The 26,905-nt window shown below is 43.1% G+C and overlaps 2 protein-coding genes across 3 annotated transcripts in view; both read right to left on the reverse strand.

Annotated features, from left to right (window-relative positions):
* LOC143808697 (cytochrome P450 2B11-like) overlaps positions 1–26,905 on the reverse strand; it is a 535,684-nt gene that overhangs the window by 492,403 nt on the left and 16,376 nt on the right. The window lies entirely within an intron of this gene.
* LOC143808698 (cytochrome P450 2C23-like) overlaps positions 1–26,905 on the reverse strand; it is a 50,031-nt gene that overhangs the window by 6,725 nt on the left and 16,401 nt on the right. The window contains exons 6-9 of the mRNA XM_077291626.1: positions 22,818–22,994; positions 15,181–15,322; positions 5,823–6,007; positions 5,554–5,695 (exon numbers count right to left, since the gene is read on the reverse strand). Coding sequence (XP_077147741.1) covers positions 5,554–5,695; positions 5,823–6,007; positions 15,181–15,322; positions 22,818–22,994 — 646 coding nt within the window. The remainder of the gene's footprint in view (positions 1–5,553; positions 5,696–5,822; positions 6,008–15,180; positions 15,323–22,817; positions 22,995–26,905) is intronic.

The raw sequence follows: 26,905 nt of genomic DNA on the forward strand, positions 1-26,905 counted from the left end.
ATCCAGATATTCACGGAAAATATCGTGCATAAAGGACTGAAAAACGGAAGGGGCATTTGCGAGACCGAAAGGCATTACCAAATACTCAAAATGGCCTTCAGGCGTATTAAATGCGGTCTTCCACTCATCCCCCTGCTTAATCCGCACCAAATTATACGCACCACGTAGATCGATCTTAGTGAACCACTTAGCCCCCTTTATGCGAGCAAACAGATCAGTCAGTAAAGGTAACGGGTACTGGTATTTAACTGTAATCTTATTCAAAAGTCGATAGTCGATACAAGGTCTCAATGAACCATCCTTTTTACCTACAAAGAAAAATCCTGCCCCTAGTGGAGACAACGAGGGGCGAATATGACCCTTTTCCAAGGATTCTCTGATATACTCCCGCATAGCAGTATGTTCGGGCACAGACAAATTAAACAAGCGACCCTTAGGAAACTTACTACCGGGGATCAATTCAATAGCGCAGTCACACTCTCTGTGGGGAGGGAGAGAATCAACTTTAGGCTCTTGAAAGACATCATAAAAATCTGACAGAAATGCTGGGATCTCAGAGGGAGTAGATGAAGAAATAGGAACCAAAGGTGCATCCCCATGAATACCCCGACATCCCCAGCTCAACACAGACATAGATTTCCAGTCCAAGACGGGATTATGAATCTGTAACCATGGTAATCCAAGCACTAAGACATCATGTAGGTTGTATAATACAAGGAAACGAATAATCTCCTGATGGTCTGGGGTAAGACGCATAGTCACTTGTGTCCAATATTGTGGTTTATTGCTAGCCAAAGGTGTAGAATCAATACCCTTCAGGGGAATAGAAACTTCCAACGGCTCCAAATCAAACCCACAACGCTTGGCAAAGGACCAATCCATGAGACTCAGAGCGGCGCCAGAATCCACATAAGCATTCACAGTAACAGATGATAAGGTACAAATCAATGTCACGGACAAAAGAAATTTTGACTGCAAGGTACCTGTAGAAAAAGATTTATCAACCTTTTTATCAACCTTATTTATACGTTTAGAGCATGCTGATATAACATGAGCTGGATCTCCACAGTAGAAGCACAATCCATTTTTGCGCCTGTAATTTTGACGTTCGCCTCTAGACAAAACACGATCGCATTGCATATGCTCTAATGCCTTTTCAGAGGTCACCGCCAAATGGTGCACAGGTCTTTGCTCAGAAGACACCGCCATATGGTGCACAGGTTTTTGCTCAGAAGATACCGCCATATGGTGCACAGATTTTTCCTCAGAAGACCCCGCCATATGGTGCACAGATTTGCGCTCCCGCAAACGCCGATCAATCTGGATAGCCAATTTCATGGCATCATTCAGACCTGTAGGCACAGGGAACCCCACCATGACATCCTTCACGGCATCAGAGAGACCTTCTCTGAAATTAGCTGCTAAAGCGCACTCATTCCATCTAGTAAGCACCGACCATTTACGGAATTTCTGGCAGTATATCTCAGCTTCATCTTGCCCTTGGGAAAGAGCTATCAAGGCTTTCTCAGCCAAAATCTCCAAATTAGGCTCTTCATAAAGCAACCCCAAAGCCTGAAAAAACGCATCTACATTTAACAACGCAGGATCCCCTGGCGATAATGCAAATGCCCAACTTTGTGGGTCGCCGCGCAGTAGAGAGATAACAATTTTAACTTGTTGAGTATGATCACCAGCAGAGTGAGATCTCAGAGACAAAAACAATTTGCAATTTTCCCTGAAACTCAAAAACCGGGATCTGTCTCCGGTAAAGTATTCAGGCAGAGGAATCTTAGGTTCAGACATTGGAGCACGTATAACAAAATCTTGTAGGTTCTGTACTTTTGTCGCAAGGTTATTCAAACCTGCAACTAAACTCTGTGAATCCATGATTCAAATGGGTGTAACCCAAGCATTCAGAGGTTAAGAGGAGAGGAGAAAAAAAAAAGGCTGAAGACTGCAGTTTAAGCAAGGAATACAAATGAGCAAACTAAGGTGCACTTTCAAACACAGAAAAAAAAAAACCTTTTCTCCTCCTTCCTGCTTTAGTGCATATTTTAACACATAGATTTTTTACTGGCCGGCCAAACTGTTATGGTTACCCCAATGACCAGGGGAATAAAAATACAAAACAGACTAGCTCTCGGGTGATGGAAACTAAGGTCGACCGTGACCTGAACCTGACCCAACACTTACAGTAGCCGGGGGATGTACCTACGATGCCCTAGACACCACGCGCCAGCCGGAGATCTAACTACCCCTATAAGAGGAATATACAGGCCTGCCTTACCTCCAGTGAGGAACCCCAAAAGATGATAGTAGGCCCCCACAGATATTGACGGTGAGTTCAGAGGAAATGACATACGTAGGATGAACAGCAGATTTAGCACAGTGAGGTCCGCTTACTAGATAGCAGAAGGACAGGAAAGAGTTACTTCACGGTCAACCTAAAAAACACTATTCAAAAACACCATCCAGAAACTACTTTAAACTCCAGTGACAACTCATGCCACTGGAGTAGTAATTTTCTGTCCACAAGAGCTTCCAGCACAGAAAGGTCACATTGCAGATAGCTGGACAAAAATAGCAAAACAAGAAACAAAATTCAACTTAGCTGAACTGGGACTTGAAGCAGGTGAATGCAACAGAATGCTACTAGCACATTGTTGGCCGGCATGTGACTAACAGCCAAGCAGCCTTAAATAGGAAACTCCCCTAGAGGGTGGCGACAGGTAATCAGAGATGGAGGAAGGCACATAAGAGACACTACCATAACAGACCACCGGGGGAGCCCACAAACCGAATTCACAACACATAGGGCATGTTTTAAAAAATTAAGTTTTTTGTTCCAGTGTGCATTTGCAAACATTAATCTGTTTTTTTATGTTTCTTTTGGGGTAATGGCTTCTTCCCGGCAGAGTGGCCTTTCAGCCCATGTTGATACAGTACTCATTTCACTGTGGATATTGACACAATCTTACCAGCATCCACCATCATCTTCACAATGTCTTTTGCTTTTGTCTTTGGATTGATATGAACATATCGGACCAAAGCACGTTCATCTCTGGGACACAGAACCCATCTCCTTCCTGACCGGTATGATGAATGGACATTCCCATCTTGTTTGTAGTTGCATATAATTGTTTGTACAGATGAACGGGGCACCCTCAGGTATTTTGCAATTGTACCCAAGGATTAGACAAAGTTGTGCAAGTCCACAATTCTCCTTCTGATCTCTTGGCTGATTTCTTAAGAATTTACCATGATGATACACAAAGAAGCAATGTGTTTCAGATGCGCATTATAATACATCCACAGGTGTGTCTCTAGTCGGAAGCTTCCAAACACTTGACATCATCATATGGGCAGTCCAGAATTGTTTAAAGGCATAGTAATCTTAGTATATATATTCTCTTGACTTTGCAGTAAGTATTAAAAATGCCTTAAAACATTCTCTCTCTCTCTCATTATTCTGGCATTTGGCAAATATTAATAATTATGATAATTTTAATTGACCTAAAAGGGGAAAGGTTTATTCTGATTTCATGTCAGATATTGATGTGTCTTTTTATTTAGTGTATGTAAACTTCAGTCTTCCACTGTATATACCGCATTTTGCGGAGTATAAGACTCACCCAAAATTTTGGGGAAGTGGGGGAAATAGAAAAGAATGTTTAATAAATTGGTGGTGCATTTTATAATCCATTTTTACAGTAGATAACCCAGGGTAATAGAAGATGACTCGGGTGGAGGGTCCAAGGAGGTAAGGCCGCTGCTGCAGGAAGCTGGCAGCTGCAGCAGGCGTGGTTTGATGCTATGAGCCCCAAGCTGGGAGGAGTGTATGTTTAGCGGTGCAAGGCTTTGAAGACTATCGGGCTTCCAGAAAATGTCCCCACACTGCTCATCTGTTTCACTGCGATAAACTTCGGTAAAATGGTTGCAGGAGGCAGCACATGCTCAGATTGAGATCTTGGCTACTGGGATTTCGGGTTACGAGATCTCAATCTGTGCATGAACAGAGTGATAGCAGTCTCTGATGAAGGAAATCAAGATTTCCCAAAAGCGTAAGGACCAGGAATTGTGGACACCACCGGCCTGGGCTCCCTGATAGCTCTACCTGCAGCTCCACGTTTCTTCTACTTAGAATACTGTGCACAGTTCTGGTCTCCGGTGTATAAGAAAGACATAGCTGAACTGGAGAAGGTGCGGAGAAGAGCGACCAAGGTTATTAGAGGACTGGGGGGTCTGCAATACCAAGATAGGTTATTACACTTGGGGCTATTAATTTGAAAAAACAAAGACTAAGGGGTGATCTTATTTTAATGTCTAAATATATGAGGGGACAGTACAAAGACCTTTCTGATGATCTTTTTGATCATAGACCTGAGACAGGAACAAGGGGGCATCCTCTACGTCTGGAGGAAAGAAGGTTTAAGCATAACAACAGACGCGGATTCTTTACTGTAAGAGCAGTGAGACTATGGAACTCTCTGCCTTATGATGTTGTAATGAGTGATTCATTACTAAAATTTAAGAGGGGACTGGATGCCTTTCTGGAAAAGTATAATGTTACAGGTTATATATATTAGATTCCTTGATAGGGCGTTGATCCAGGGAACTAGTCTGATTGCCGTATGTGGAGTCGGGAAATAATTTTTTTCCCCAATGTGGAGCTTACTCTTTGCCACATGGGTTTTTTTTGCCTTCCTCTGGATCAACATGTTAGGGCATGTTAGGTTAGGATATGGGTTGAACTAGATGAACTTAAAGTCTTCCTTCAACCTTAATAACTTAATAACTACTTCCTCCAGAACATCTTATTCATTGCCTATATGGGAGTCGCCTTGCAGGAAATTTTTTGATGACGATGACTAGATATCTTGCTGGACTTCATAGGGGTGAATGGTCTAATCATCTACTCTGCTATTGCTTCTTATTAATCCTCTCTATGTATGTAAGAGATATTTTATCCAGCATTTGCTGCATTTGTTACAGTGTAAGGGTGGATTGAATCAGGTTGACCTCTATTGTTTATCAGTACATCTAAATATTTTTTCTAGACCATATTTATTCTATGGCCTAGATGCCTATCCATTTTACAACTTGATTGGGTACATATCCCAAGATATCAAAAACAGCTCATAATGCTTATATATTTTAATATTTGTTATTTTTGGCATTATAATGCTTTCCATCCACTGTTATTAGACTTTTCTTCTAAAGTTAGATATTGTGGCCCATTTTCCTTGTCCTCTGTGTGTCAGCACTTTCTTGCAGGGGCTCTTGTGTTTATTTTGTCTCTGGGATTATGCACAGCACAGAGGTATATGCCTGTTTTTGGTTTTCGTATATACTTTAGAGACTGTTTGATTGAAACCGCTGATGCTGCTGTGATCACAGGACTAACATGAAGATGTAAATCAGAAATTCAGTACAGAATCAGCACGCAAAATTATGTTTAAACCAAGGTAAATTTTGTGGCACAGGTTCTACAGTTCGCTTTACGTTACATAAATGTATGATGCCACTAAAAGGGAATAAAAGAAAAAGATTTACCTAATGAGAAGGGAATGAAGGCTTCGTTCTTCTTAAATTTTCCTTCTGAGTCGAGAAAGTGCCCAGGATAAAACTCTTCTGGCTTCTCAAAATAAGCTTTATCTCTAAGAGCAGAGTGAAGTAATGGAATGACAGTTGTGCCCTGGGGAAGCAAAAGGTAATAAATTACCATGAAAATACAATATATAAATATATAGAAATTATTAAAATATTCAATGGAAAACACACACACAAAGTCCAGACTTAAGTTGCAAAAGAAGTCTCCTAACCTTTGGAAGATTATAACCCCTGAATGTGATGTCCGTAGTTGTGGCATGTGGGAGGCTTCCAGGTACGATGTCCCCAAATCGTTGAATTTCATGAATGACAGCATCAGTATATGGCATTTCCTTTCTATGTTCTACTTGAGGTTGAGCAGATCCAATTACATTTTCAATTTCATTTTGCACTTTTTCTAAAAGGTGAAAATAGTATGTATTCTGAGTTACAAAGCAAATTATAAAATAAAGTACAAGTTCAATAAAAGTTAGACCCGTAAAACAAATTCTTCATTTTCACTTTCGTTAAATGGGTGTTGCCATCTCCAAGATCCTATCCCAATAAGTAGTAGATAAAATATTAGTAAAAACCTCCAATCGAATTGTAGTGTAGTTCTCCTGATTAGCTGTGTCGCTTACCCCTTGTGCAGGGCATTACAGTAGGTTAGGTATCCATGGCTACAACAATTCATGTAGTTAGTTAACTGTTACTGGTCGTAGCCATGGATACCTAAGCTACTTCAATGCCCTGCACATGAGGTAAGCCACATAGGTTATCATAAGAACTATACTACATTTCGAATTTTAGATTATTATGATGAGTTTCTTTGTAACAAACTGACAAGATTTACAGCGTGCCATGTAATCCTCTTAAGGAACATTTTGTCATTAAGGACGAATTACATCTGTTCCATTAATTTTCAATTGTCGCATTCCGGGAGTCATAATTTGCTTTATTTTTTGTTCATGTAACTGTATGAGTGCTTTATTCTGGAATTAGTTGTATTTGCCATTGGCACCATTTTGGGGGACTTTTTGGGGACTTGTCGGCAGAATATACTTTGATCATATTGTGATGAGGTGACCAAAAAAAGGAGCAATTCTCCCTCTCTCATTATTCTGGCATTTGGCAATTATTAATAATGATGGTAATTCTAATTGACCTAAAACGGGAAAGGTTTATTCTGATCTCATGTCGGATATTGAGAAAAACCTGCATATGTATCTTTTTATATAGCGGATGCAAACGTATGGCTTCAACTGTACATATGAGTCAGAACCTTAATTTCTCTGTTTACAGAGCTGCACGAGGGTTTGTTTTTTTGTGATGGTAATATATATATATATATATATATATATATATATATATATATATATATATATATATATATATATATTGTGTGTCATTTTTCAAAGTAAAATCATATTTGTTAGACTACTTTATTTTTTTTTTACATTACAAACAAACTAATTGCCTAACAACTGTACCCAACGTAGCTACATACGTCCACTTTATTCAGAATGGGGCTGCAGACCCCTGTACTCTGTTATGGATCCCCAATCTCAAGATCGCTGGGAGTTCTAAAGGTCAGACACCAAGCAATCAGCAATCTATCACCTTTCTCTTTGGATAGGAAATAACTTTTTTTTTTGGTGGGAGAGAAGAGTAACTCTTAAAAACTTTTGCCGACGGCAAATTATAAGTTAAAACCTGTAATTGCGTGAAAATCCGTGTTTGCCCCTTGGAGATTTCCTAAAATTGTATTAAATCCCTTTTGAGCTTTTTAATGCATGCACAGCCATAAAGAGCACTTACACTGCAAGATAATCATGATCGAATGTTGTTGAAAATGCTTTTTTAACAACTATTTTGCTGTGTAGTTGGAGCGGCCCCCAGACGCAGGACGGCGGGGTACTCAGTACCGGGTCTATCGGTTCAGATGTCACGGTGGCCTGACCCGGTCTGTGGTCCTGCTAAGGGGCGCCCAATAAAAGGTGTAGGTGGTGGTGTAGGTCACAGTAAATAACGAGGACACAGGGTTGCAGTCTCTTTACCTCTTTACTGAAGGCTTCGGCATCCGCAATCCAGAGCACTGCTAACAGGGCTGGCTGAGACCGGCCGGTCCGAAGGCACATCCAGAGTTCCCTTTGCAGGTAGAAATCAGTGCCTACCTACTAGCACCTGGGTGTTGTAGTACTCCCCTGCTGAGCACCACGGGATAGTCCTCACAACTGTCGTGTATGTTTCTGTTCTTTCTCTCCGTCCCCCAGATGGTTTGGATAAGATGCACCCGTATGACGGGGTAGGCCTGGAGTTATTTTATAGGGACGCTAGAGACGCCCCTCTCCCACAATTGCCTCCGTTGTCTTCATTAGGTGTAGAAGGTGAGACAGCCAACCTAAAATTAACTGCCCTGCCATTGGTTTGAAGTAATGCGTGGAGCCCAATACTTCCTCGGCGTTCCGGCCACCGGCTACACGCCTCCTCGCAGGATGTTGCCGATCTCGGGGCATGACTCCTTCTGGTTCTATCTCCTTTGTGCTGTGATCTCGTTTCTCACTTCTCCACAATAAACCTCACTTCTTATCCTTTCTTAAGATACCGCCGCAATGAAGTGCAGGCGCGGTTCCGTAACGATCTGTCCTTTTTGCTAGGCCTCTGTCAGGATCCCACCCCTGACAGGGACCCCCCTGAATCTTACCAAGCAACGCTCTTGTCTCACTAGGTGTTACCTGGGCAAAACCCAGTCAGCTTCTCCCTAACTTCCTATCCAACCCCCAGTTTTACCAGAGTGTGAGGAGTGGCCTAATACATAGAACCCTTTGCTCCCCCTGGTGGCCAGAGTGTGAAGTGTAATGTGTGACTGTGATATCTGGTCAGGTGAACTCCTTAAGTGCCATCAGACGTACCATCACTCCCCTTAGTGGCGCAGCGACAGTACTGCAACGACCAGGACTCTGGGGCGCTGCATAAACAGGCTGCAGGGAGCAAAGTGCTCGTTCATCAGGTGAAATAATCTGTTGTGCAGCACAAAAGAAGTCGTTCTCGACAATTGATTGTCCTGTAATCGGGACTCGCAATACCCAGAATCATGGCAGCCTATGCACACAGAGCGATTTAGTATAGGTTGATCAGTGCATGTTATTTATTTTTGGTCTGCCTGTGTAAAGAGGCATTTCATTGACTGCTCATCGGTAAAAGCTTGCCGATCGGCAGTTGTAACATGTTGCCGGTCGGTCCATGTATGCAGACCTTTAGTAATGTACAATTGACCTCAACCTATATGGAAAGGAACAAATGAATACTACTATTTGGTAAAAAGCCAAACAGCTCACTGCGGTGTGAGACATTATAGGCCACTTAAATTGTAAAAAATTATCTGAACGTTATCCATTTTTGGAGGGAAAATCTTTGCCTTGCTGTTCATACACTGGTGGCAAAAACAAAAGAAGCCAGGGCCTTTTCTCATGGAGTGATGCAAAAATCATCTCTGTTAGGGGAGTCTCAATTGCGTTTTGCTTTGCTAAATGAAGACGTGAAAGCTTTTCACAAGGATCCTTTTGTATAAAAGTGGTGAATTCACCCTTCGGTGACTGTGCACCTTGACCATGCCTACTCTTCCAATTTTTTTTTTTTTTTTTTTTTTTTTTTAGTGAAGCGGGGAGGTAATTATGACTTACCATATTTTTTGGACTAAAAGACACTTTTTTCTTCCCAAAACACAGAGGAAAATGGGGGATGGCTGTGGTGGGGAACGGCAGCGGCGGAGCAGCGGGTCACAGGAGGCATGAGCAGGCTGCTGCTGCTATCTCTTGTGCCCTCTGCTAAAGAGAAATGAATATTCACTGCATTCCATGCTCATGTGGCTGGTATGCATGGCCCCATCTTTATTCTAGTATGATTGGCCCCATCCCCATCCTTGTATGCATGGCCTCATCCTTATCCTGGTATGATTGGCCCCATCCCCATCCTTGTATGCATGGCCCCATCAGAAAAACATTAAAAAAAAATTACACTTACCTCCATGCACTCCCTTGCAGTGTTTGTTCCAATGCCAGCAGCTGCTTTATGCTTGTAAGCAGTGCATGGCAGGGACTTCATGCGCTGATTACAAACTGAAGGACATCTTCCAGAATATCCCTGCTCTGCACACTGGGACTATGTGCGTGGAGGGCAATGAGTATTCATTGCTTTTTAGTAGAGCACACAGTGTCACCCGCAGCCGTCGGCTTCCTACAGCAGTCGGGCGGTTACGTGTGCCCGCTACTTAATAGAAATTAATACTCACTCCTCTATTCTCCCATGGGCGTGGAATGCGGTGAATACGCATTCCTTTTAGTAGACACATGAATGCCGGCAGCAGCAGGAAGCCGGCGGCTGACACTATTTTCGCTGCTAAAGAGCAATGAATACTCACTGCCCTCCATGCACATAGTCCTAGCGTGCAGAGCAGTGAGTATTCCGGCATCTGTCCTTTGGCTTGTAAGCAGCACATGATGTCCCTGCCATGCACTACTTACAAGCATAAAGCAGATGCTCGCACCAGAACAAGATGCTGCGACGGAGCGCAGGAAGGTACCGTATGTACTCATGTATAAGTCGAGATTTTCAGCATATTTTTTGGTGCTGAAAATGCCCCCCTCGGCTTACACATGAGTCATTGTCCAGAACGCTGGAAGGGAGGGGGAACGGTGGAGCAGTGGCAGGAGCCGGCTAACAGAAAACATCATACTCACCTCTCTTGCACCGTTGCTGCATCTCTGTCCCTGCATCTCTGTCCCGGCACCGGCAGCTCTGCCTGTGCTGAGCGGTCACATGGTACTGCTCATTAAGGTAATGAATATGCAAGCATCTCCACACCCATAGGTGTGGAGTGCATATTCATTACCTTAATGAGCGGTACCACGTGACCGCTCAGCAGAGGAGAGCTGCCTCGCCAGGACAATAAAGATGTAGCGATGTTGCGAGGAGGGTGAGTAGGATGGGGGGTGTGAGCCATGCATACAACGATGGGACAGGGGGTGAGCCATGTGGGACCTGGGGACACATGCATACTGCAGGGGGAGCCACACATACCAGGACAGAATGGGGGGAGCCACACATAGCAGGACAGGACTGGGGAGCCACACATACCAGAACAGGACTGGGGAGCCACACATACCAGGACAAAATGGGGAAGCCACACATACGAGGACATGACAGAGGAGCAACATACCTGGCAAAACATGGGAGCCACATACTAGGACAGCACAGGGGAGCCACATAGCAGGACAACAATGGGGGGAGCCACACATCCCAGGACAGGGATGAGGGGACAATGCATACTGGGCTTATACTCAAGTCAATAAACTTACCAAGTTTTCCATGGCAATATAAATAATATATTATATTATATATAGTAATGGTTTGGTTTTTTAATGTTTTCTGATGGGGCCATGCATACCAGAATGGGGATGGGGGCCAATCATACTAGGACAGAGATGGGGGTCATGCATACCAGGACAGAGATGGGGGCCATACAGACTAGCAGACTAGGACTGAGAAGGGGACCCTGCATACCAGGATGGGGATGGGGCCAATCATACTAGGACAGAGATGGGGGCCATGCATATTAGGACAGAGATGGGGGCCATGCATACCAGGATAGAAAAGAAAGGGGCCATTCCTAACAGGGTAGGAGTGAGGGGGACCACTCATACTAGGATGGGGATGAGGGGACCATGCATACCAGGATGGAGATGAGGAGGCCATGAATACCAGGATAGGGATAAGGAGGGAATGCACACCAGGATGGAGATGAGGGGGCCATGCACACCAGGATAGGGATGAGGGAGTCATGCATACCAAGAAAGGGATGAGGAGGCCATGCATACCAGGATAAGGATGAAGGGGCCCATGCACACCAGGATGGGGATGAGGAGACTATGAGTAATACCCCTGGAAGCCGGTTGTTACAGTGGTATTGTCTTCCTCACGTGGAGGGTGATGCCATGCCTGGAAGTGACAGGGATCCCTTTAAAGGTAACATGTACACACAACACTGTTCTGACACCAGGCCAGAAAGGGGAGCTCTACACTCAGTTTCATGGGAGCTTCCCTATATATTCTGGCTGGAGGAGGAGTTAGTAAGTGAGTCTGAGGAGTGAGGGGTGGAGGAAGAGAGTCAAGAGGAGAGCTGGAGCCATGCAGACATGAGGTTCTGCAGCTCTTGACAGGATTCAGTCAGATTGTAAGATACTGTGAAGGAAGAAGAAGCAAAGGAGAGGAAAGATTCTGGGAGGGGAGCTGCGAGTGGGCTCCCTCCAGAATCAGCACAGGAACTGGACACCAGGAGTCCAAGTCTGTGTGGGACTGTATGCCCCACAGCAGAAACTGGAGGGTAGGAGATTTCAAGTTGCCTGTCCAAAACTACACTCAAAGGCACAGCAGCATATAGAGCCCGGAGTCGCCGCAACAAGGGATACCTGTAAAAAGGCTCACTTTGCCTGCCATGTGGGTACTGTCCTACATATAGGACAGAGGGATAGAGGACCTTGTGTGATGCCTTAGGCAGCAAGGGACGCATATTGCACCGCAGTAAGGAAGGCTTCCAAACTCACCTGGTTAAGGGAGCTCCAAATCGCTTCCAGGCTGCCCGGACCTCTCCATCACCTGTGATTCGTACCGTGGACTGTGGCTGCATACAACCAGTTAAAGGTAAAGAGACTGCAACCTTGTGTCCTCCAATTCTTTCCGGCGCTACACCATCTGTAATCGTTACCCGGTATACTTGGAGCCCTGGGGACTAAGCTTCACCTGTGGGAAGCCACACCATCCCTGCTGCTGCAGTGCCATCATCCCAGTGGACCCCTTCAAGCAACATCGATCACCCCTGACTGAATACCATAAGTGGCATCATGAACATTCTTTATTCAAAACAACCCCTTTAAAGACCTTCCCTTTAACTTGGACACCCAGGGCCATGGACCGGGTCACTGCCACCGTGACTACCCCTTTAATGACCACCGGACCCAGCCCGAGTACCCCAGGGTCCTAACGGGTGATCCACATGCATGTCAGATAGGGATGAGGGGACCATGCACTCCAGGATGTGGATGAGAGGGGCCATGCATACCAGGATAGGGGTTATGGGGCCATAAATACCAGGCTAGGAAATGTTAAGTACAGAATTGACCACATTTTTGGTTCAATTTTTTTATATAATTTCCTCTTCTAAAACCTGGGTGCATCTTATGGTCTGGTGCGTCTTATAGTCCGAAAAATAAAATACGTTATGCTACATGGCCTGGTCTACTTGGCTGTGAAAGAGTCTGGCCATGCTCAGTCTCACTCATAGCAACCTGTGTCACTTCTTTCCAATAGAGATGGGCAAACCAGAACAGTAAAGTTCGGGATCTGTACCAAACACCTACTGTTTGGGCACGGACTTCTCAAGGAAGTGTGTGTTACTGTCCAGGTTCAGCTTGCCCAAACACAGGGTGTTTGTCGCGCTGTCATGTGCTTGGCAGGGAGGCAAAGGGTTGATGCACCAGCAGAAAAACTTTCTGGTCCATCATGTCATATATTTTACTCTTCAGCAGTGTGTGAAATGGTGCAGAACATTTTATTTTGACCAATAAGCATTAATCAAATCGCAAACTGTTCAAATTTGTGGGTATCTGTGACTATTATTAAATTCGACTAATAGCCAATTTTCAAAGGATCAATTAATTTGATTCTCTCTAGCATAAATTTATCCCAAAGAAATATCAGAAAATTATGTTTCACTTTGTTTTTGTTTGCTTGTTTCCCCTTTCAAGGCTCATAATCTCATTCCTCTCTTCTCAGGATATGTCGCGCACAGAAGAGAGGTAACAACTACCTTTAAAGGGAACCAATGAGAAAAAGAGCACCAACAGAACCAAGGTAAAACATAATAACAACTTTATTGAATACAAGATAATAGACATAAAAAACAGAAAAAACACAGGACAGATGACAGGGAACACACCATGGAGGTGGCACCACTTCTTCCGGGGGTATGAAGGCACGAGGCCGAAACGCGGCGTTAGGGTGGGTGGCATCACGGTCCCGCAGGTAATATTCTTTCTTTTGTTACTTTGTCGCATCTTCATATGTCCTTTTTTGGATTTAGCCATTCTTTATTGATGCCCTTTATTATTGGCATTTGTCCAAACATATTGTTACACTACTCGGGTGCAGATTATTTAGGCTCATTGTAATACTTTTGTAATTAGTTTTGCCTGCTGGTTTCTGTGGTGCCACCTCCATGGTGTGTTCCCTATCATCTGTCCTGTGTTTTTTCTGTTTTTTATGTCTATTATCTTGTATTCAATAAAGTTGTTATTATGTTTTACCTTGGTTCTCTTGGTGCTCTTTTTCTCATTGGTTCATACTCTATTGGCACTGAACCCTATCATACATACCCTGACACCCCTTCCATTTTTTAGGTGTGGTGTGCATATTTTGTTTTTGGATTTACATACCTTTAAAGGGAACCTGTCACCCCCAGGGCGTTTTTTAAGTAAAAGAGCCACCTTCTGCAGCACAAAGGCTTCATTCTGTGAAGGTGGCTCTTCTTTTTCTGCTCCCTCCGCCTCTTTCCTCCAGCTTGATACTACTCGTCTGCACTCCGGTGTCAGAGTGAACACAAGCTGATGCTGCAGTGCAGATGAGTCGTATAACGCTGGAGGAAAGAGGCGGAGGGAGATGGCTACAGCCGCACATACTAACTGCGCATGCGCCAGAATCCCAGCCCCGCAGTGTGAATACATCAGAACACACTGCGGGGCGGGATGACTAGATCAGCTGATGGGACTTGCAGGGAAGTGCACATGGTGCTTGACAGCAACATAAGCGAGCACAGTTCAGGCGCCGGGTACGCGCACACAAATAGAGGAGGCAGCGCCCGGCGTACTGAGGGGCCGACCAACGGCTGGGAGGCGGTTGAGTTCTGGGGAAAAGATATGCCCCCAGACAGGAAATGGTATGGTGCGAAAATTATAAAACTGAATATTGCAGCGTTAGTAGGGAGCAAAAAAAGAGCCACCTTCACAGAATGCAGCCTTAGTGCTGCAGAAGGTGGCTATTTTACTTAAAAACACCAAGGGGGTGACAGGTTCCCTTTAACTACCACTGCAATAGAGCAACATTGAAATCATGGCAGCTCCACAAATTTTACTTTCATTTCCAAAATATTTAAAGCTATTGCAAGTATTCTACAAATATATGGTATACATACACTAATCATTGGATGATTTGTAAAATTTATTTTATATTATTATATCAAATTAAAATTTGGCACTATTTACTTTCATATCTTGAGATGAAAGGCACTGGTGGCATCCCTCTACAGATACTGTACTTCTTGGTCACATGCTTGATTGCCAGGTATCATGACCATGTCCTCTTCATGACACGTACACAATACTTACAATTTCATTCAGGTAATACAATGAAATCAATAAACTGAGGTAGATTTAGTTCCCATTGCGGTACCATAAATTATTACAATGATGTAGTACAGAAATCTAAATTTGTATCTGTTTCAACTCATTATTCAGTCACAATTTCATATTACTTACGTACTTTGGATTTCAGGATATTTCACCATTAGCAAAAGGCCCCATCGCAAAGTGGTCGATGTGGTCTCCATTCCAGCAGAAAAGAGGTTGACCACCAGTTTGCCCAAGTTTTTATCATTAAAGTATAACGTAGATTCTGGCTTATCCTTTGTAAGATATAAATATACAGTTTGAGTAATTATTTTATTTTCTGAATTGAATTATGCAACTTAAAGCTTAAGATGATCTGCAGCACAATACTAAGTATTAACACTATTATAACTTTGTAACATATAATATGAAAAGTTCTATTGTCTGTACCCCACGACCAGCAGCTTGCATTCACCAGTTTGCTGCTCACTCCCTATAAATAGCAGACAGTAAGCATGGATATATAGTTTCAGTTTATCTGATTGTTTCCTCAAAGATTGAGTGACAAAGGGGAAGAGAAAGTTCAGCAATTGGTGGGATATGGTGTTTGATCATAATAGACTAAGGAGACTCTTATTTTTTATTTTTTTTACCGTCAATAAATGCAAATATTGTTTATATTCAAAACATTAAATCCCCTATAGACTATTCACATAACAGCTTACATCCATATATCTGGAGATGGATTTTATTCTTGAGATTATTGAGATTGTTCAATAATTTTGATTCTCAAGTCGTCAGACAGCTCTCTTCTCTTTCTGTTATCCAAGCATAGTGTGTTGCACACAGACACACAATGCAAAGTCAACTTCTCCCCCATTTATCTGGTTCAGGTGTGGTTTTCCTATTGCCCACACCTGTTACTTGCTAAAGGCAAATTTCAACAAGCATCACATGCCTGAAACAGAGTTGTTTACTCACAATTTTGGAAAAGTGTCAATATTTTTTTCTGGCATATGAAAGGTGTGGCCTGCCTTTCTTTCAGCTGGGCATTATATTGATGTGGTCTCCCATAGCTGTGTGTCTTACAAAGTACAGTACATTAGTTTCATGCACTATGCTATTTATTTATTTATTTACTGCAGGGTATTTAGTCATTATGTTTATGTTCTGTCTTTTTTTCTGTTAAATGGCTAGAGTGAACATGCGCTTACACACTGCATGCACACCAGTTTATATCCCCGTTCATACCATTGGGCTCTTTTTCACTTTGTTTGCATCATGTGCATATAAAAGTGTGACCAGCTTTTCTTTGAGCTTAGCATTATATTGCTGTGGTCTCCCTTGGCTGTTTGTTTCCACTATTTGGGGCCCAGTCCTTCTCAGTTCTTATCCACATGCATCTCACTTGACAAAAGGTAAGGTTTTTAATATTAGAGACAGTGCTGTCACACTTACGGTCACCGTGAAGAAGTGGGATGGCTTTCGCATTTTTTAAAATCAAAAAACATGTTTACTAAGTACAATATATTAGTTTTATTTACTTCAGGGTATTTAATCATTATGCTTCCATCTTTGGTTAATTTTGGAACGGTGTCAATAATTTTGTCCAGACAATTTTTAGGATTGTGTGTAAAATTATGTCAAATTACCTTTTTTTTCCATGTTTTGTGTTGTTAGAATACAAACAAAGGAAATAAACATGTATAACAAAACACGTGTAATTGTGTTCATTTTGTTGGAGAAATACTTCATTTTCTGGAACAATTTCAAGGGTGCCAACACTACAAAGAGCAATTCTGTCTGTAGGATCCAGCACCTCTATCACAAGCTATGCCAATAAAATAGAAGACTTACAACGTTAACTTATCATTGGGGCTGTTGTAATTCCTGGAGTGGACCCACTGGATCGCGGTGACGACCGCTCCCAGACGAGCTGACCAGGTGGATCCGACCCCTATACAGGGACGGTTAGGGGCAAGCCTAGGAGGGAGATACAGTGCGATAGCTTGTGCCAGAGGGACGGCTCAAGGACAACGAGGAGACTCAGGGTACTCACCGAGCACCAGATGGGTGGTGCAGCCACAGAGAAATCCTGTAAAACAGAACACGGCAGGGTACACGCAGAGAGTAATGGATCCTGGACGGAGCAGAGCACGCACTGAAGGAGTATAGGGATGGAGCAGAGCACGCACACACTGGAGGCATACAGGGACCTGACGTACGGAAAACTAAGTGGAACTGGAGGGAGCAAGGAAAGCACAATAACAATCAGATGCTTCCTCTAGCAGGAAGCGACCTGATATACCCAGAGGCCGCTGCCCAGGCAGGACAGCGCATCCAGGTCAGTACAACCAAGCATCATAAAGAAGCTGGGAGTGTGCGCTACCGCGACCTAAGCAGCCTAGCGTTCATGTGCGGGGAACGGGATCCCCAGCGCAGCTGAGGACTCGGAAGAGTAGGTGGGACCCGGGAAGCAAGGTGAGTATCTGAGTGCACCATAATAAGAGCTTTATTGACATAGGTATGGGTTTTCAAAACATCAACTTTCAAGCATCATATAAAAACTTGTTCATCATAAGGCATAAAAATAGGGAGAGCAATCTAAAACTGCATCTTCTAGGATACACTGAAGTTTCTGTGCACAACACATCAGCAGAATCAAAATAGAAGGTGTAGTATGCATTCCAAAGACATACTGATAGGGAATTTAGATTGCGAGCCCCATTGGGGACAGGGATGATAATGTGCGCAGAATGCGTTGCGGAATATGTTAGCGCTATATAAAAATAAAGATTATTATTATAAAAAAGATACATGGAAGGTGATTGCATGGGGTTACTGCGACAAAGCAGAGCCAGAGGACTTCAGCGTCTGATTGCCCCCACTCCAGTGCTGAGAAAAAGCTCTTCTCCAGCTTATTAAACATGTTTATTTCTTCTAGCAGAATAGGGGTTAATCGGTCACTATATAAATCCCTGTGCTCAGCTGTGCTCGGTTAGCCACTCCTTTTCCCTATATAGTCTGGGCTCTATTACTAATCCTCATCAGAGTTAGCTTATTGCTGCATGGCTAAAGGAGGGAGAGAAGTTGGTATGAGGAGTGCTGGAGGAGTTGTAAGCGACTGTTGATTTGTACGCTTGGTAATTCCTTATCCTTTCCTACTTTGGTTTCTTCCCCTTCCTGCAGACCCTGGTGGATTCCTCTATTACATATGAGTGAATATTTATTGGGTTGGTGCACATGAGCGCCCCCTTCTCCCTGGATGGGAGAAGAGAATAGACAGAGGGCTAATTTAGGATATAAGGCAAGGGCGGAGGCCCCGGTGTCTTTGCCATCTGAAGTATCCTGGGGAACAGGGCAAGCTGGGGCTAGCCCTAGTGTTAGGGCCAGAAAGGGAGCCCCTGGTCCCAGGTCACCTGACAGTTGTGTTGTGACAGTGGTGTTGGGTAGGGAAGAGTCTGAGGGTCCCTATAAGGAATTTGATATGTGATTGGGACATTCAGTAGGTCACAGCAAATCAAATTGTGACTTTCTGCCTACATATTAGAGCAGGTACTGGTCTAGCGGTCATACAGGAAATCCCACATAATGTCCATTTTAAAAGTTTTATAATATATCAATGCAATGGGATGGTATAAAATAAAAAATGCTGCTGAAATATTGCTAGTTAGTGTTATATCAAGAGAAACAAATACTTTTAAAGGAATGCTTGTGTAAAGACAGTCTGCCAGCAGTTGTGACTAGAGATGAGAGAATACTGAAATATTCTGTTTCAGGAAAATCAGCACAAATAATTTCTAATATTCAGGTATTCGTACCGAATATCAAATCATATGCAAGTCAATGGTAAAGTTGAATATTTTTCTGCTGCACCCAACAAGATGCCTGACTCAAATATGGTATCTGGGAATAATGTTGTCAGACAATTGCGGCAGTTTTACGGATTTACAAAAAAGGACCTACCAAAGCAAACCTTTTTTTAAAGTGAAAAATGCTAAGAAAGATTTTTTCCTTCATAATTAAATGTACATAATGCAAAATAAAAATAAATAAAAAGTTATACCTCCCCTTTAGCATATGTTCACAAGGAGTGTTTTGGCTCTATTTTTACCTTTAACATTTGTAAAGACTCTCACTTTTACATTTCGGAGGGCCCTCTCTCATTCCAAATTGTTAGCTAGATAGTGGAATTCATATCCCCATCACTTTACAATGCCAGCTAAAACATGTCCATTTGAATTTTGGGCTATGCCTGTCACCACCACCATGTCCACCGCCATGTCATTATGCGGCCCTCACTTGACATTCTCAGAAGGCCAGCAGGTGCTGTGAAACCTGAGTTGGGAAGGGCCCTCAGGTGCTCCTGTATCATACAATTTTGAGGGCTCTCACTCCTATATTTGGGAGGACCCTCCTCTCATTCCAAATTGTCAGCTAGATAGTGGAATTCATATCCCCATCACTTTACAATGCCAGCTAAAACATGCCCATTTGAATTTTGGGCTTCGCCTGCCACCACCAACACGTCAACAGCCATGTCATTATGCAGCCCTTGCTTGACATTTTCAAAGGGCCAGCAGGAGCTGTGAAACCTGAGTTGGGAAGGGCCCTCAGGTCTCCCTGTGTCATGCAATTGAGAGAGGTCTCAGTCCTATATTTGGAAGGGCCCTCCCTCATTTAAATTGTTAGCTAGATAGTGGAATACATATTCCCCATCACTTTACAATGTCAGCTAAAACTTGCCCATTTGAATTTTGGGCTTCACCCGCCACTACTACTTCCACTTCCAACTACACAACCAGGCAGAATTTCTCTTCTGCATGATTTTGAGCAACAACGGAGTATTTACAGGATATGTCCCGAACAGTGTTGGCAATGGCCATGTTCCAATATGTGCCCAATATGTGTAAAACTGTGGTCTGAATAGGTCTGTGAAGCATTTTAACCCAGTCACTTAGACTTGCTTAAAATGTACAGATACTGTGCAATACCCACTACCATTTTGTTTTATCTAAATTTAGATGATTTAAGGGAAGCAACAGTTTAATAAAGAGACACAAGTCTTATTTAGGAGCCTGGAAAAGCCAGCAATGGTCTTTGTCCAGCACCGGACAATATAAACTGGTAACGAATATGTATGCCCTATCTAACTAACAATTTGTGAACAGACATACAGTGGGTATGGAAAGTGTTCTGACCCCATTTATATTTTTCACATTTTGTTTCATTGCAGCCATTTGGTAAATTCAAAAAAGTTATTTTTTTTTCTCTTTAATGTACAGTCTGCACCCCATCTTGACTGAAAAACCCCCAGAAACGTAGTAATTTTTGCAAATTTATTAAAAAAGAGAAACTGAAATATCACATGGTCATAAGTATTCAGGCCCTTTGCTCATTATTGAGTAGAAGCACCTTTTGAGCTAGTACAGCCATGATTCTTCTTGGGAATGATGCCACAAGTTTTTAGCACCTTGATTTGGGGAACCTCTGCCATTCTTCCTTGCAGATCCTCTCCAGTTCCATCAGGTTGGATGGTGAACGTTGGTGGACAGCCATTGTACGGTTTCTCCAGGGATGCTCAATTGGGTTTAAGTCAGGGCTCTGGCTGGGCCAGTCAAGAATGGTCACAGAGTTGTTCTGAAGCCACTCCTTTGTTATTTTAGTTGTGTGCTTAGGGTCTTTGTCTTGTTGGAAGGTGAACTTCTCAGCCAATTCTGAGGTCAAGAGCACTCTGGAAGAATCTGCTTCCTGGACAGCAGATTGGGATGGCTGTAACACAGGGGTAGTTTCACCCTCAGACACAGATTTTGTACTGAAGCATTCTGCCCACCTACTGGGGTGCTTGGCTGCCATGTGCGTTTGCATGCTGGTGGTGCTCAGGTTGGCAGTGTTTTTGCCACTTCTTAGCTTGGTATGGCATATGCTGCAAATTACAGTTGTTTTGTCTGAAGGACTTTCAGAAAAAAATTGCCATACAGGGGAACAATGCACCCTTGGCCTGTTATCTAGCCGAGCATTGCAGCTTAAAATTCTCCACACCTCGGAATGCTTGACATGTTATTCTATGCAAGAAGAAACATTACCCCTTGGATCCTGAGTAGATATTTTAAAGGGATATTTGCACTGATTATGGTGACATTTTTATTCGCCGTTCACAATTTTGGTTCATTCCTCACAGATGTCATACATCCATAGCTACTCATTACTTGTATGTGTGGAGGCTGAGTGGAATATCGATGGGGATGTTGACGCTGGTGTTCACATACTGCCCACTACAGTTCACAATGTCCTGTCAAGTACATATTTAATGTTGAGTCCCAGAGAGTGGACAGGTCACAAACCAGCCAGGGAGCTGGCACTTGCAAGCACCTCTGCAGCACTGCCAGGCAAGCCACACCTGCAGCTGATTTTCAGAAATGTCCCAAGAGTTGGCCACCTTCTTCCTCTAGACACCCCAATACCTCTGATGGCCCTCTAAAAATTAAGTAAGGGCCGCATGATGCTGTGGATATGGTGGAGGAGGAGGGCAAAATAACATGAACAGTAAACCATTTTTTTATGTTCGAAGGGGTGCCTGGGAATAGGAATACAGCAGCAAAAACAGGAACACTTAAACCTTGACGAGGGAAATTTCCACATGTGGTTTCTCTACGGAACAGTTGCCCGTCTTCTCCTTCTAGCCACCCCACTGCCTTTAATGGCCCTATAAAAATTATTAGCCATTGGAAGGATGACACAACAGCTACAGAGGCGACTGTCTATCAGCCCAGCTCGACTACCCATATCTACTGAAGACCTTTTCAGCTTTATAAGAGTTGAGGGACATCAGCTCTTAAAATGGGGTCCCACAGCTGCATTCAAACAGTTTGAGCAGAAATCTTAGAAGAGTCAATACACCGAGACCACATGGGGCGCATAGCCCCTCAATTTGTCACTGAGGATGATTTCATTGTAATCTCCAGAGCGTTTCTTGTGGTGGGATGCAGGTCTGGACAGCTGGCGTCATCCTACTAGATAGCTAAGAATGAATGTATGTGTGTGTATGCTTTATTAAAGATGGAGTAAATGCTTAGTCTAAGAGGTGGAGGAAGTGAGTTATTTTTTTCTCTTTTTAATTTTTACAAGTCATTATACAGGAAATAATGTTTGTTAACATTTTTTCCTGTAAAATCCATTTTATGTTCTGTATCTTTTGTAAGTTTTTTTTGTCAGAAGTGGAGTAATATCCTGACATCAAGGCATCTTCCTCATGCTGTTCTCATTCCATTTGAGAACTGTTTCCATCTATTTCAATAATTTTACTGCCCCCTGGACATCACGGGAGGGTCCGCTGGAAAAAAGCTTGAGTTTCCCATTGACTTCTATTATACTCGTTAATTGGAATGAGCTCTTGAGCAATACAACGTGTTTGATACAAGTAATGTGTACTCGGGCATTTTAGTGCTCGCTCATCACTAACTACGACTACTCATATAGTGTCAATTAATTGTTACTGGTTGTAACCATGGATACCTAAGTTACTGTAATGCCCTGCACATGGGGTAAGCAACATAGCTTATCAGAAGGAATATACTACATTTCTAATTGGAGGCATTTGATAATATTATTATTATTATTATTATTATTATTATTATTATTACTATGACTACACCTATTACATATTTGGATACGATCTAGGAGATGGAAATACCCTTTTAGCACCTTTACTGCTCTCCTATTCTGAATGGTCAGCAGTTTGCAGGATCAAAATTTGCTAACACATCCCTTTTAAATATTGGAATACTATACCTCTTGTTGCTTTACAAGGAAGGCATCAACAAAGTTCCTCTGATTGTTCACATCCAGTTCTCTCTGCTTTCTTGTGAAGGTCTCCCTTACAAAGTTTTGCATCTCAGTGTGGTTTTTGTTCAGTTTTCTATGATTCCCTGGCAGCCAGCCAACAAGTGAGGGATAACTGTTGTATAGCTTTAAATACAAAAAGTCACATTATTACATCAAATATATATTAAAAAAAAGTTTAAAATGTCACAGAAACCTTGAGTTATTCAACGATCAAAGCTTAGATATTTGAGAAATAACTTTTTTTACCAATGAAACTCAGACATCTCATGCTATTGTGAGGGTGAGGTGTAATGTGAAATGTGTTGTGATTAGTGTTGAGCATTCCGATACCGCAAGTATCGGGTATCGGCCGATACTTGCGGGTATCGGAATTCCGATACCGAGATCCGATACTTTTGTGGTATCGGGTATCGGTATCGAAACAACATTAATGTAAAAATGTGTAAAATAAAGAATTAAAATAAAAAAATAGGGATATACTCACCCTCTGACGCGCCGTGGACTTTACCGCCGTAACCGGGAGCCTTCTTTGCTTCAAATGCGCGCGTTTTCTTCATTCCGTGACGTCACGGCTTGTGATTGGTCGCGTGCCACCCATGTGGCGGCGACGCGACCAATCACAGCAAGCCGTGACGTAATTTTAGGTCCTTCAGTATTTTAAAATTACGTTCCGGCTTTGTGATTGGTCGCGAGGCGATGCGACCAATCACAAGCCGTGACGTCACGGGAGGCAGGACAAGCGCGCATTTTAAAATGCGCGCGTGTCCAGCCTCCTGTGACGTCACGGCTTGTGATTGGTCGCATCGCGACGCGACCAATCACAGCAAGCCGTGACGTAATTTTAGGTCCTTCAGTATTTTAAAATTACATTCCGGCTTTGTGATTGGTCGCGACGCGATGCGACCAATCACAAGCCGTGACGTCACGGGAGGCAGGACAAGCGCGCATTTTAAAATGCGCGTGTGTCCAGCCTCCCGTGACGTCACGGCTTGTGATTGGTCGCGTCGCCCATGTGACCACGACGCGACCAATCACAAAGCCGGAACGTAATTTTAAAATACTGAAGGACCTAAAATTACGTCACGGCTTGCTGTGATTGGTCGCGTCGCCGCCACAAGCCGTGACGTCACGGAATGAAGAAAACGCGCGCATTTGAAGCAAAGAAGGCTCCCGGTTACGGCGGTAAAGTCCAGGGTGCGTCAGAGGGTGAGTATATCCCTATTTTTTTTATTTTAATTCTTTATTTTACACATTTATATGGATCCCAGGGCCTGAAGGAGAGTTTTCTCTCCTTCAGACCCTGGGAACCATCAGGGATACCGTCCGATACATGAGTCCCATTGACTTGTATTGGTATCGGGTATCGGTATCGGATTGGATCCGATACTTTGCCGGTATCGGCCGATACTTTCCGATACCGATACTTTCAAGTATCGGACGGTATCGCTCAACACTAGTTGTGATGCATTGTAGTGTTCTACACTGTACTATTAGAAAGCTGAGTTCTGCCCAGCAACAGACAGTGAGAAGAGTAAGAGTTAAGTGTTGGAACTAGCCCATAGTGGGAATGGCTAATGCAGGGGACAGATACAGTTTCTTTTTTTAAATTTAGTTAAGGTCCAGCGAGTGACAGAGAAGGACCTAAGGTCCATTGTGTGCTGCAGTTCGTGGGTCTACCATAGCTAAGAGAAGAGATCAAAGCATAGGATAGTGAGATTCTGAAAGCCAGAAGAGAATGAAAGAGTTGACAGAGTTACAGCGTGATCAAGGTGAGATGAATCAGCAAACTGACCTGAGGACGAGGAGACCGAGTGAGACAGGTCTTTGCACTGGACAGACCAGGTGCTGCTTTTATAAAGACCTGATTGGCTGTGCTATATCTTTTGATCTGTCAGCTTCAGGGCATCTTGAGGAAACTTGAAGGGTCACACTTGAGGTCATATGAGCTTTCTCTTGCTCTTTTAATCTTATGCTTTGTCAAAAATGTCAGGAAGAAATTTTTGGACAATATATGTGAATTGAATCAAATTGTCTGAATTATCCAGTTTAAGCAAATTTAACATGTTATAAGAATCACCTTTATAACGTTTTAACATTTAGGCTAAGTGCACAGGTTGCAGAAATGCCGTGGAAATTTCACGTGACCGCGACGTCATCGCAGGTCCTTCGCACATAGCATCCCGGGGAACTGAAGGCATTGCGTGCACCGCTGAGAGGCAGGAGGACTCCGGGGGCCATCGGAAGGTGAGTATATCACTATTTTTAATTTTAATTGTTTTTTTTTAACAATTATATGGTGCCCAATCCGTGGAGGAGAGTCTCCTCTCCTCCACCCTGGGTACCAAACGCACATAATCCGCTTACTTCCCGCATGGTGGGCATAGCCCTATGCGGGAAGTAAGCGGATCAATGCATTCCTATGTGTCCAGAATCCCTGCGATTCCGCAAATTAATGAACATGCTGTATTTTTTTCCGGAATGCGTTTCCGCTCAGGAAAAAAACGCAGCATGTGCATACAAAATTCAGATTGCACTCTATATAGAATGCTTAATGTGAACATTTTTTTTTGCGGTTTTATCACATTTTTATAGCGAAAAAACGTGAAAGCAACTCGAAAAATCCGGAACGTGTGCACGCAACCTTAAAAGAAAAAAATAGTTTGGCTAAGCTGTATATGGTCGTGGAAACACAAAAAACTCTCAATCAGTTACTGAGATTAAACACATTGTCCACTACTTGGACAACTTCTTCTCTTACCCCTTGCTTAGCCCCGATAAAATAATAAAGCTTATACTCACCTCCCGTTTGTGGGGTGTCAGCACTAGTTCTCCCAAAGCTTCTGTACTGTTGTTGTGACACGTGACGCCGGAGCCCAATCAGTGCTGGAGTCACTGTCCCCACCTTCGGACAAATCAAACATGAGGAGGAAGTCTGGGCTGCAGTTGCAGCTCACACTTCCTCTTCATGTTCGATTTATCAGAAGGAATAGTCAGTGACGTCAGCACTGATTGGAAGCCAGTGTCACATGTCACAACACCAAACGAGAGCCCCGGTGATAATGCCGACACCCCTGGAACAGTGCCAGCATGAGAGACCAAACATTTTGATCAAGAAAGAGTTGTCCTAGTAGTGGATAACCCCTTTAAGGTCTATGAATATAAAGGTGCATCTCAGAAAATTAGAATATCATCATAAAGTTAATTTATTTCAGGTGTTCAATAGAAAAAGTGAAACTCATATATTAGATAGAGTCATTGTAAACAGATTGATCTATTTCACCTGTTTATTTCTGTTAATGTTGATGATTATGGCTTACAGCCAATGAAAACTCAAAAGTCATTATCTCAGTAAACTAGAATACTTTATAACACCAGCTTGAAAAAATGATTTTAAAATCCGAAATGTTGGCCTACTGAAATGTATGTTCAGTAAATGCACTCAATACTTGGTCAGGACTCCTTTGGCATCAGATACTGCATCAATGAGGCATGGCATGGAGGCGATCAGCCTGTGGCACTGCTGAGGTGTTATGGAAGCCCAGGTTGCTTTAATAGCAGCATTCAGCTCATCTGCATTGTGGGGTCTGGTGTCTCTCATCTTCCTGTTTACAATACCCGATAGATTCTCTATGGGGTTAAGGTCAGGTGAGTTTGCTGGCCAATCAAGCACTGTGATACTGTTTTTAAAAAAGGTATTGGTACTTTTGGCAGTGTGGACAGGTGCCAAGTCCTGCTAGAGAATGACATTTCCAATTCCAAAAAGATTGTCGGCAGAGGGAAGCATCAATTGCTCGAAAATTTCCTGGTAGATGCGCTGACTTTCATCTTGATAAAACTCAGTGTACATTTACCAGTAGATGGCATGGCTCCTAAAACCATCTATGCAAACCTCACACTAGTCCTTAAGCTGCTTGGACTGTGTGCCTCCCCACTATTCTTCCAGACTCTGGGACCTTGATTTCCGATGTCTAGCGTGAAGTATCTACAGTCAATGATGGTTTTGGGAGCCATGTCATCTGCTGGTGTAGGTCCAC

Source organism: Ranitomeya variabilis, chromosome 2 (assembly GCF_051348905.1).
Source record: "Ranitomeya variabilis isolate aRanVar5 chromosome 2, aRanVar5.hap1, whole genome shotgun sequence".
Lineage (NCBI taxonomy): Eukaryota > Metazoa > Chordata > Amphibia > Anura > Dendrobatidae > Ranitomeya > Ranitomeya variabilis.